The sequence below is a fragment of the Otolemur garnettii genome, unplaced genomic scaffold, assembly GCF_000181295.1.
Source record: "Otolemur garnettii isolate 467f Iridium unplaced genomic scaffold, OtoGar3 scaffold00176, whole genome shotgun sequence".
Classification (NCBI taxonomy): domain Eukaryota; kingdom Metazoa; phylum Chordata; class Mammalia; order Primates; family Galagidae; genus Otolemur; species Otolemur garnettii.
This window is the reverse complement of record NW_003852571.1, coordinates 2,748,746-2,761,621: the sequence shown is the minus strand read 5'-3', so window position 1 is coordinate 2,761,621 and position 12,876 is coordinate 2,748,746. Positions and strand designations below refer to the sequence as shown.

At 38.3% G+C, this 12,876-nt stretch overlaps 1 protein-coding gene across 2 annotated transcripts in view; it reads right to left on the bottom strand.

Annotated features, from left to right (window-relative positions):
• Positions 1 to 12,876, bottom strand: part of SPIRE1 (spire type actin nucleation factor 1) — a 205,718-nt gene that overhangs the window by 67,496 nt on the left and 125,346 nt on the right. For both annotated transcript variants that reach the window (XM_023519463.1, XM_003800472.3), the window contains exon 4: positions 3,039 to 3,116. In XM_023519463.1, the coding sequence (XP_023375231.1) occupies positions 3,039 to 3,116 (78 nt within the window). The remainder of the gene's footprint in view (positions 1 to 3,038; positions 3,117 to 12,876) is intronic.

The following is a 12,876-nucleotide window of genomic DNA, read 5'->3' as shown; positions in this document are numbered from 1 at the left end:
TAAAAAAAAAAAAAAAAAAAAACTGAGTCAAGAGGATTGCTCAAGCCCCCGAGTTTGAGGTTGCTATGAGCAATGATGCCATGGGCATCTACCTAGGGCAACAGAGGGAGACTCCGTCTCAAAAAAAGAGTTCTGAGGCTTGGGCGCAGTGGCTCACACTTGTAATCCTAGCACTCTGGAAGACCGAGGCAGGTGGATTGCCTGAGCTCAGGAGTTTGAGACCAGCCTGAGCAAGAGCAAGATGCCATCTCTACTTTTTTAAAAAAAATAAAAAAGAGTTCTGAGAATAAAATAGAATTTATATGAATGTACTTAACATTATATAAAACATACTAAATATGTATAATATTTAACTCTTTTGTTCTACTGCCTGTAACCTATGGTGTCACAGTTTCTATTTCAGTGAAAAGTCAATCAATATAATAGCTAAAATATTGTAGCTTGTTAAAATTAAGAAGTGACTTAAATAGCTACTGAAATACATTTATTGTAAAATCAAGTGATATATTTCATAAAAATCTTTTACATAAAATAACACTGATTAAATTTCTCAAAAATCCCTTCAGTAAGGCCAGGCTTATGCTTGTAATCCTAGCACCCTGGGAGGCTGAGGTGGGTGGATTGCCCTGAGCTCAGAGGTTCGAGACCAGCATGAGCCAAAGTGAGACCCTGTCTCTACCAAAAAAAAGCCAGGCATTCTGGGAGGCACCTGTAGTTCCAGCTACTTGGGAGGCTGAGGCAAGAGGATCACCTAAACCCAAGAGTTGGAGGTTGCTGTGAGCTATGACGCCATAGTACTCTACTGAGGGCCACAAAGTGAGACTCTGTCGAAAAGAAAGAAAGAAAGAAAAGAAAGAAAGGAAGGAAGGAAAGGAAAGGAAAGGAAAGGAAAGAAAGGAAAAGGAAAGAAAGGAAGGAAGGAAAGGAAGAAAGAGAAAGAACAAACTTCAAACTAAGAAGATTGAAAGCAAAATTTAAAAACAGTGCCCTCAGTAACAATCTGTGCTTCCCAGCAGGTGTTCTTCCTCTTTCTCTGCTGCCATGCCATCTCCCTGCCCTCTTCTCTTTCTCCCACCTTCCCTTCTTTCACTCCCTGCTCTGCTCTCTTCTCTCTCTCTCTCTTATCTCTCCCCACACTCTCTTCCCTCTCTCTAATATAAAGTATGTGTGTACTTTTATACATAGAAAAATTATACCATTTCCCATTCCCTAGTTCCAAAAAGGATTTGAGATGCTTAATATTGTGGTGTATTCATTAGAAATCCTTCTAAAATATTCATGTTTTAAAACTTAGATTCTGTCTTTAAAGATTTTCTAAGATAATATTCCTGAAGTATTCTTTTTGTTTTTTTTGAAGTTTTGGCCGGGGCCAGGTTTGAACCCGCCATCCCCGGTATATGGGGCTGGCATCCTATTTCACAGGTGCCGCCCTCCTGAAGTATTCTTATTTCTCATTTTGGGGTACTCTTGTCCCAACTTCTCCATTTCCTTTTGTCATTCCTTTAAGATCCTATTCAAACACTATCTCATCTTTTAACACACTGTCACTTCTCTTAAATCTGACATACAAAACTTTGGATTCCCAAAACAGAAAAATTAGGGGTTGATTACTCACATTAGAAGCATTTGCTGTAATTTATAAAAGGATTCAAATAGACTTAGTTATATAGCCAATTCCATACACACATACTATTGTGTAGCAAAAATCTAATACAATGTTATTCAGAAATTAAAATCACAATTATTAAATAAAATAACACACATTTCCCTTCATGTATGTGTTTGGGGGGGGGATTTTATCATTTACCCCTCATCCTACTACTAAGACTCTGAGATGCCTAGATTTGGCCATTAAAGAGATTCTAATTCTCTCGCATCTCTTCTCTTTCTAATTTTTCTGGGTGATTCACTTGTGATACGTCCACACAACAGAATACTACAGAGCAATAAAAGGAAACAAACTATTGATAAAGGTAATGCTGAATGAAAGAAACCAAACAGAACCCAGTGTATACCTTATAACTACATTTATAATAAATTCTAGAAAAGCAAACTGATCTATAGTACATAAAGCATATGACTGACTGCCTAGAAACGGAGCAAAGATGCAGGAGGTACAGTTACAAAGGGGAATGAGGGAATTTGGGTGGCAATGAATAGGCTCATGATTCTGACTATGGTCAAAGTTTCACAGCTATGTATACATATGCCAAAACTTATCATATTATAAATTTAAATATGCACAGGTTATTTTATGTCTGTTTTACCTCAATAATGCTGTTAGAAAAAAAAATACGGCAACAATTAAAACCTATTTGGTCAAAAGTGATTCATGTATATCCCCCAAATCTGTATTCTCTCATTTAATAATGGCATTATTTATACAGTATCTTTACTCTAAAAAGACGGAATCCTAAAATGTGCCTTCCTTTGATCCCTGGAATGACCGAATCTTACCCTTCATGACTTTCACGGTCCTGTCTCCAAGGCGTCATGCTTACCAACTCTTAAGTTTTATTTGAGGGCAGGGACTTAGGTGTCACTAGAATTTAGTACCATGCATGAAAAACAGTAGATATTCAAAGTTTGTCATATAAACGCACCACACTCATCTGTTCTATAAATCTGTGTTCTGTTCTAATCCAAATTACCTGAGGACAGAGACCCCATATTATTCATTCTGCATCCTTAAGGTCTAATCTAATAACTGTTCACTGGATAAATGAATGTATTACACTACTAGTTTCACACTTAACCCTGAAAACAGACCTTAATCTTTGATTTAAGAGTATGTTAAGGTATTAATATAATAAGAAATATTATTTTAAAGCACTTAAAATTCCCAGCAAAATTGGGGGTGGTTCTAATAAAAGCAGAATGTATTTAAAATGAGAAATAGATATTTCAAATCTAAGACTAAGCATTCAAAATTCATATAATATCAATTCATACTATAGTCTTTAATAACCACCATTTAAAAAAAACCCACACTATTCTCTAAGACATTTGGCAGGACAGGAAGCACACCAGCACCTTACCCAGTCGGCATTTTCCAGCTCCTCCAGGTCTGTGCTAGACTCATCACTCTTTTCCATTTCTTGAATTTTCTTAAGATTCTAGCAGTTAAAATAAAAAGAAAATAGCCATGAAATTTTCATTAGGTTACTTCCTGAGATCTTCAGATAAAATATAAACTGAAGTGTCACTGAAGGAGATGGTACCTAGTCTATTCTATTATGTTTTAAAGGCCAGTTAAAATGAGTCCAGTCATGCAGAGAGATGGACAGAGACTGCACACTCACAGGCCCTCCTTGCAGCTGAACCTTCAATCACAGTATTAATTTACAGCTGTTCTGCTATATTGGCAGGTCCCTCTCCCTCAGCCCATCACTGAATCTCATGGATATTACTTCCCCTCCCGAGACCAGCAGAACCTCTGTTGACCATCCTAGGGACTTTAACAAACTGGTCAAAATACCGAGGTGGTCATAAGGAACTAAGCCTACTGTACTAATACGTACATGCAGTGCATGTCCAATCTATGAAAATTAGGTCAATGCACTGGGTGAGGTGACTCACGCCCATAATCCTAGCACTCTGGGAGGTCAAGGTATATGGACTGCCTGAGCTCAGAAGTTCAGAGACCAGCTTGAGTAAGAGTAGACCAGCCTGAACAAAAGTGAGACTCTATCTCCACTAAAAATAGAAAAAATTGGCTGGGAATTGAGGTAGGCTCCTGTATTCCAGCTACATGGGAGGCTAAGGCAGGAGGATCACTTGAGACCAAGAGTTTGAGGTTGCTGTGAGCTGTTATGCCACAGCACTCTCCCAGGGTGAAACTCTGTCTCATTAAAAAGAAAAAAAGAAAACTAAGTCAACTGAAGGAGTGGTCATTGTAGGCAGGTGGTCAGTGCAGGGAGGGTCCACTGTATTTTCTACTTATTTGTCCTCTCCTTTTCATCTATGCTGCAAAGCCCTGGGCTTCTGAGGTGACCTGCCTTGGACATTCCTCTCTCCTCACCCCCATGGCTGGCCTCCTGCACTGCCTACTTCCACACTTTCTTCAGATTATCAGGGTCAACAGAATCACCATTTCTTCAGAGAAGCCTTCCTTTCCTCCCTGAATAAGTCAAATCCTATTTTAAAATTTTATAGTACCACATACTTTTCTCTAACATTGCAATTTTTTAAAAGTTTTATTTGAATTTATCAGAAGAAAAACCAAAGGGAAACTGAAGAAACTGCTGAATTTTGGTTAAATGTTTTTTCTTTTTAAAAATTGTTTACCAATTTATTTTTTTTAATTTTAGATTAATGTAAGGATATATATGATTACGTTACATTGCTTGTGCTTGTTAGGTACAAGTTGTAGTTGAGGGGTGCTATATACTCCCACATTGCACCTGTCAGATGGCAACTTACCAAGCCCCTGCCTCCTTCCCTCTCCTCCTACTTGAATTTAATTGTGTTTTTCTTTCATGTGGGCCTGTAGTTGTTCATCTCCTAGTTTCAAATTAGTATTGAGTAGATGGGTACATTACTTTACTAAGTAACACAAGAATATCCATTTATTTATCCATTCAGGTAAATACAAAAGAAGTAAAGTCTTCCTCTTTTTTATGGCTGAACAGTACTCCATGGTATACATATACCAGTTTGTTAGTTCATCTACGGGTTGATGGGCACTTAGGTTGTTTCCACATCTTTGTGACCATGAACTGAGCTGCAAACATTCCAGTGCAAATGTCTTTATGATAAAATGAGGGTTTTTTTACTCCCTTCAGGAAAGATACCTAGTAAAGGGATTGCAGGGTCCAATGGAAGTTCTATCATTAGCTCTTTGAGGATTCTTCATATTTCTTTCCAAAAAGTAGTAGTTTACAATCCCACTAACAGTGTTTAAGTGTCCCCTTGTCTCCACATCCATGCCAGAATCTGTAGCTTTGGGACTTTGTGATATGGGCTATTCTCACTGAGGTAAGGCGATCTCTCAGGGTGGTTTTGATTTGCATTTCTCTGATAACTAGGGATAATGAGCATTTTTTCATATGTTTGTTGGCCATTTGTCTGTCATCTTGGGAGAAGGTTCTGTTCATGTCTCTTTCTCAGTGACTAATGGGGTAATTTGCTTTTTCCTTGTTGATTTACTGGAGTTCTTTGTAGATGTGGTTAGCCCTTTGTGAGAGTCATAACCTGCAAATGTCTTCTCCCATTCTGAAGGCTGCCTATTTGCTTTGTTGATTGTGTCCTTGGCTGTGCAGAAGCCTTCCAGATGGATCAGGTCCCATTTATTTATTTTTGTTGTTGCTACAATTGCCAATGGAGTCTTCTTCATAAAATCTTTCCCAGATTGATATCATTAAGAGTTTCTCCCACACTTTTTTCTGAAGTTTTTGCTCTGTGTCTTGGTGTAAATCTTTCACCTAGCATGAGTTAATTTTTGTAAGTGGTGAGAGATGCTCATAGAGACTGAGTCTCCCTGGGGTCTCCCTGTAGGCCTGAGGTAAGTGGGCATAGCTCCAGGCTCACAGCCATGAGGATGTGCAGAAGGGACACAGGATGGTGACTAAGTGTCCTGATCTTGCCCTCTGTGGCTTACATAACTCTTAGAAAACAGAATGGTTTTCTAACTTTTAAGATGTACCTGGTACATAGAATATTTCTGATATTCACAATACTTATTTTTTTTGCTAGAGATTATTAGATACCTTTGGAAAGATCTATGACTTAAAGCTGCAGCGTCAACCTAAGCCCACACTTCATGGTGTCAAAATCAGCGCTGAACAGAGAAGAAACCAAAACAGGAGAGGCAGATGCGTCTGTTCTGCTCCTCTGCACTGTGACCCAGCCCCTGCCAAAGGAATCAGTGACTAAAGTGTGTATTATTGGACTGGCTAAAAGAGTTTTCTTTCTGGTTTTTTACAATTAATTAAAATGGTGAAAGAAAAGACATTTAAAGAGGTGAGCTGCCTCTGGGCATCCCGGTGTATTTATCAGGTTAAGACTAGCACACCAGGCCTGGCATGGTGGCTCACACCTCTAAACCTAGCACTCCAGGAGGCTGAAGCAGGGGTATCCCTCCAGGTCAGGAGTCTGAGGTTGCAGTGAGCTATGATGACGCCCAGGCAACAGAATGAGACACTTGTCTCACACATAGAAAATAAATAAATAAATAAAAGACTAGAGCACCAGCATTCTCTATGCCCCACCCTGTCCCTCAAAAAGAAAAAGCGAGAAGTATCTCCTCTCTGTTTCTTCCCACTCTAGCCCCAAAGGCAGCTCCCTCTTCCCAGAATGCTTTACCGCAGATATCCACAGAGCTAATCCCCTCATATCTTTCACATTCTTGCTCAAATATCACCTTATCAACGCCACTAGCAATTCCCTAGTCTACATCTTTTCCCAAAACCCCTCTTGCCTCTTAATAGTCTACCTAAGTTATTGGCATGTTTGCTGTCTGCCTCCTCCTATTAGACTATAAGCTCTATGAGAGAAGAATTTCTATGTATTTGTTCAGTGATCGGATTCTCAACCACCCAAACAGTGTCTTACATATAGGCAGGTGCTCAGTGAATATTTGTTCAATAAGTGAATTAAGATGCTGTGATGTTTAGATAAGTAAATCTCTTCCTTAGCTATCACTATTATTCAGAATCCTCCGGGGAAGTTGGGGAAACATCTATGCCACAGAGATGCATGCCCTCCAGCTCAAGAAATCAATATTCAGTCCAAACTCATATTACCTTTAAGTGTCTCATTTAGTTGATAAATACTAAGTAAATAAAATAACATAAAGAGGAAAAAGAAATGCATTCCTATACAGAAGAAATAATGTAATTATAGTATTAATTATAATATTAAACCTGTCAATGAGATTCAACCAGCATAAAATAAACTAGGTTGAAACCTCACTGCCCGAGAAGATAGTCGGTGTACGTGGATCACACTCCTTTCCCTACGCACAGCTGAGTGCAGTGTGGGACTCCTGGCCATCTGCAATCAAGTCCTCCAACTTTTTTTTCTTTTTTTTTTTTTTTTGCAGTTTTTGGCCAGGGCTGGGTTTGAACCCGCCACCTCCAGCATATGAGGCCAGTGCCCTACCCTTTTGAGCCACAGGCACCGCCCTGCAATCAAGTTCTTTCTGCTGTATTCATCCCTGTCATCTAAAGGCTGACCCCATTATACTGTTCACAAAATGACCAAAAACTGCTGATAATGAAAGAAGCTGAAACTGTGATGAAGAAACACATTTTTATAAGCCTGTATTATTAAAAATTCCAATGGTTTCCAAGTCCTTTTATGATCAAAATAAGAGAAAGCAAGACAAAGGGCACTGGCAGCAGTGACCGAGAAGGTAAGGCCTCTGGAACATGAAAATGCTCACGTTTTCCTAGACTTCTACTGCTACTAACACAAAGACGACAACGTGGGTCTGTGAACAGGCCCTCCTCCTGTTTCTTCCTCATTCTTCTCGTCCCGCTATGATGGCCTCCCAGTGTCTCTGCTGTGACTCTCAGGCTGGGGTGCCCACATGTCTGGGATCCCTGTTCAAGCTACACAGGAATATTTCAGGGACCATTTAAAACAACAGGTAGGTGAACATGACACAATTCTGTGGAATTAATTTACTCAAAGATAACATAACGGGAGCTGTGGTAAGCAGCCCTCCTCAGGAGCTGCCCTTAACCCCGTGCTCACTGGCATGCAGGCCAAGTCCCCGCGCTTCAGTCTGGGGCAGCTGTGAAGGCCCCCACAGCCCCAGGCCCCGTGTTTGGCTGAGGCCTCTGCTGCAGGCGTCACAGTCCAACACTTCCCTCTGCTCCATTTTGCTTCCCTACCCCTTACAGATGTTTCCAAAAACCTTCCCCAATAAACATCGTGAATTCAAATTATCCCCTCAGAGTCTACTTCCTGGGGGACCTCAATAGCATGGGACCTTTAAAAGATTATGATAACAGACACAGACAGACATATCAGACAAAATTTACATGAATTTAAAAGGTAAAATTTCAAAGACATTTTGACTTGCCCTGGGCTACCTATCCCTCAGTGGACACCTGTTATTATGGTTTAGAAACCCTCCCCACTCCTTCTTTTGACAAAGATCCTTCTTTCTGTTGGGGAATGCATCAGATATGGTTTGAGAAGAGCTAATGCAATACCTAATGTCTCATCTCCTACTCGCAAATGTGAGAACATGACCTAAGACCAGTTAGCATAGCCCATCTCCTGGTCACTGGGACTGGTTCCCAAGTGACTGTATGACACAAACCTTCCTCCAAGATTTTTTTGCTCCAATTAACAGAAAAGGCTTTCTGCTGGAGTTGCTGAAGTAGGAGAATATGAGACTAGGGCTGCAGATTGTAGTAAGGCTTATCCTGGGAAAGCAGGTAGTTAAACTGGGGAAGAGGTTCGTGGTAGGATGGGGGGAGAGAGAGAGAACGCACTCGCATCAGCCCTAATTATACTGTTCAAGATTTTGAAGGCTGTGTTGACCAGTTTGATGGAAGTATTTCAGATTGCATGTGAAAACCCCACACTGTACCCCAGAAGTGCATTAATGTACATAGTTACCATTCAATTAAAAAAAAAAGATTTTGGATCTAGCTATGCCTAAAGCTAGCAGTACCCACATTATTAGCCAATCAAAACTTCCTCTACTCTGTCCATCCTTATTTGACCATGATTTGTAACTGATGTATTTAAATATGTCCCTGAAGTCCAGAAATAAGAGTTCATGTTTCTGTGCCTTTAGGGTACACAATCAGCAAGAAAATATACACAGGCTGAATTCTTTTGGTTCACAACTCACCGTAACAGAGCCCTTTCCCATCTTACCTCCACATCTACTATTCTCCAACACATCCCCAACAGATGTGGAATTAATTCCACAGAATTGCGTCATGTTCATCTACCTGTTGTTTTAAATGCTCCCTGAAATAGACCTTTACATATCTCTACCCTAATTTGTTTTGTGAACAAATTCTGAACTCTCTGCTGCTAAGGAAAACTATTCATTCTTTATAATGTTGAAGATAATTTAAATGAATGGCATGAGAATTTCATGTTTTTTATTTTCCTGAACAGCACAGAATTTAGCTTAGATACTTACGGTCTAACTATATGACTTTGAGCATATTATTTAACTCTCTAATCCACAGTTTGATTTTCTCATTTGTAAAATGTGAAAAACAATAAAATACCTTTGGGATTTTATTATTATCATACAAAATAATAAAGAAGAAATGCAGCAGGTAGTCCATATTAAGCACTTTTAGTTCATATTAGTTATAAGTCAATGAATATGAGGATTTAAATGTGAATGCTTTTACTTTATCACAAAAATATTTTATTCTTAATAAACTTACTTCACAAAATGGTACCTCTCCCTAACCTCTTCATGAAATCAGTATCCTGACTTGGCAATAAACCAACATAAGATAGTTGGGAATTGTTAAATACTATTAATTGAACAAGCTCAACCAAATATGTGGCTAGAAAGCTTAGGTTTTCTAGTTAGCAGAAAAAACAAATGAATTATTTGAAAGTAAATGGTAGATCTTTCTTGTTTCAGAGACAAACTTCTGTCACTTATATTCTAGCTTTAGAAGCTAGAATTTTAAATGATTTGTTTTTCTTATACAAATATAACAACAGATGACAACCTGTCCTTGGAATATGGTGAGAAAGTTCTAACTGGGAGCACAAAAATTAACTCCTCCCATTTCCGACTTAACCACTCTTAAGCTAGCAATTAGTACTCCTCTATGCCAACATTTTCAGTTCCTGGCATATTAAAAAACAAATAAGCACAGTGGTTATGGCACCGGCCACATGTACCAAGGGTGGCAGGTTCGAACCCAGTCTGGGCCAGCTGAACAACAATGACAACTGCAACAAAAAAATAGCTGAGCATCATGGCAGGTGCCTATAAGTCCCAGCTACTTAGGAGGCTGAGTCAAGAGAATCGCTTAAGCCCAAGAGTTTGAGGTTGCCGTGAGCTGTGATGCCATAACACTCTACCCAGGGCAACACAATGAGACTCTGTCTCAAAATAAATAAATAAATAAATAAATAAATAAAATCTCTATGAATTACAAGTATGTCAAATGCTTAGAGAAGAACTTTAATTCATTTATGTAGGTTCAACAGCAGCCTGCAAGTAAGTTCCCCCTTCTTGATTAAAGTCCTTTTTCTTTTTTTTTTGAGACAGAGTCTCACTATGCCGCCCTGGGTAAAGTGCCATGGTATCACCGCTCACAGCAACCTTAAACTCTTGGGCGTAAGGGATTCTCTTACCTCAGCCTCCCAAGTAGCACCCATCATAATGCCCAGCTATTTTTTTGGTGTAGTTATCACCATTGTTCAGCAGGCCCGGGCTGGGTTTGAACCTACCAACCCCAGTGTAAATGGCCAGCGCCCCAACCACTGAGCTATAGGTGCTGAGCTGTGATTAAAGCCCTCTTATTCAAAAATATGTTCATGTATTAAAATAGTATTTTTGTAACAGTATTTTAATGATCACCTTTTCCTCCATATTGTTCACCATATAAAATTATTTGTCATTTCCCTTATGCCATGGGTACATGTTTTCAGTTAGAAACTTTTAAAAAGTATTATAACAAGGAGTATACTTCAGCAATTTCTTGAACAAACCTTTCATCAATTCAGTAAAAATATGGTAATGTACTTTCAAAGAAATTACAGAAAAAAACCAGCAAGGAGTTACAGCAATTGTTCTGATTATTGGAAGTCTCCCATACATATTAAGGTTAATGGATAATTACTAAAGAATGAGATTTATATTTTCAATAAGCTTTATGGTACTTTCTTAAGGATGTAACACACTTCTCCTCTCTGAATGGTGAAATGGGGGCTAGATAACTATAATAAATATGAAAAAAAGTTAAGATTTTACTTGTTACTTGTTAGAAAATGTAATATGTTAGATGCACTGCTTAATCTGAATTTATATAGTTCATTACAGAAATTTAGAAAAACTAAACATGAAATCAGCAAAACAAAGGAGATTTATTTCTAAGTTCTGAGAAAGCAATATTACCCCTTCTTTCTCGCAGTATTTTTGAACACACACAGAAACACACACCAGCTTATTGTTTAATGAATATCTCTACTTCACACAGCTAGAACTGACACATCTCCATGAACAAATCTGCCTTTTCTGTTTTTATATGCAACCCATCATATCTATAGAAATGCAGTGACCATGATAAAATGATCATTAAAATATCATAGACAATACTTACAAATTACATCGAAGAGAGTTATTTTCCTAATAAATACAAATTAATAAAAGAACAGCCCATTTGAAAAATGGGTAAAAGATATAAACAATCAATTCACAATACAAACGGTTCTTAAACACATGAAAAGATATACAATCTCATTTAAATAAGAAAAATTAAAACCATACAATACTAATTTTCATATATCACTGTGAAAACAAAGAGTGAAGATACAGGAAAATTGACATTCTGACACGCTGCTAAGGATGTTACCAATTAGTAAACTTTTATGAAGGACAACTTTGTAATATTTTATGAAACTTATAAATACACATTTCCTTTGAGACAGCAATTCTAGGAATTTGTCCTATAGCTATGATGACATTAAAAAAAAGGTTAAAAATTATCTACTGCCACTACTGTTTGTAATAGATTTGTACTGTTTGTAAAAGATTAGAAATTACTTAGTAGCTGCCCAGAGAGGGCTGGTTAAATTAACTATAGTATATTGCTACAAAAGAATCCTATGAAGACCAACAGATGTAAAAACTATGCACTAACCTGAAATGATCCCCAAAGCATATTAAGAAATGAAAAAGTTAAGTTCAAAACAGTGTAAAAAAGGATAAAAATACTGATATGCATTTATTAGTTACACATATAATCTCTCTGTAAGGATAAGAAAGAAATTAGTAGTATTTGCTGCTTGTGTGGGGATGGTGTCTCAAGGAGACCTAAGGGGAAAGTACAGTTTACTATAATAAAAAGTAAATACTTTTTAACCTCCTGGATTTTGAATCATGTGAATTTATTTATTTTAAAAATTATAGGATCTGAAAGGTGGCAGAGTTCTTGCAGGATCTTTTAGGTAGAATGCTCTTGTGACACATTTTGACAGGCACAGTGTGAAAATGAGCAGTGACACCTGGGGAAAGCATTACTATTGGGACAGTGCTCGGCACATCACCAACATGCACGATAAACTGACAAATCAAATAGGAAAAAGATAGGCAGAGACAAAGATCCTGAAAGTTACAAATGATGATCTCATTAAAATGAACAAATGGCAGCCTTATAAACAGGCATCGGTGGTAGATGCTTTCTGTCAAAAAGTGGTATGTTCACCAGCTGGAGGAATATAAATTCATTTTATGTCTCAGGATAAATTTCCAGCCAACTCAAATACCACTATTTTATTATTAGATGTGTTGGCATGAGAAGAGGAATTGGCAAGGAATATGAGAAAACTGCTTAAAATACACTTTAGTATGTGCATGAGAAAGATGTCTTGAGGCTTTATCTTTGCAAGTCTATTGAATTAGAAAATAGGTGAAGTCACGTCACAAATAGGTAAATTCACATGCAATTGGCACTGTGATACAGGTGGATTTAGCTATTGGCTTGACAAGAGATGGTGGGCAAGAAAATGTTTACATTCATTTTTTGAACCAATTTACAGACTGTAAAATGTGATATGAGGCTCGGCGCCTGTGGCTCAAGCGGCTAAGGCGTCAGCCACATACACCAAAGGTGGTGGGTTCGAATCCCCAGCCCGGGCCCGCCAACAACGATGATGGCTGCAACCAAAAAATGGCCGGGCATTGTGGCGGGCGCCTGTGGTCCCAGCTAC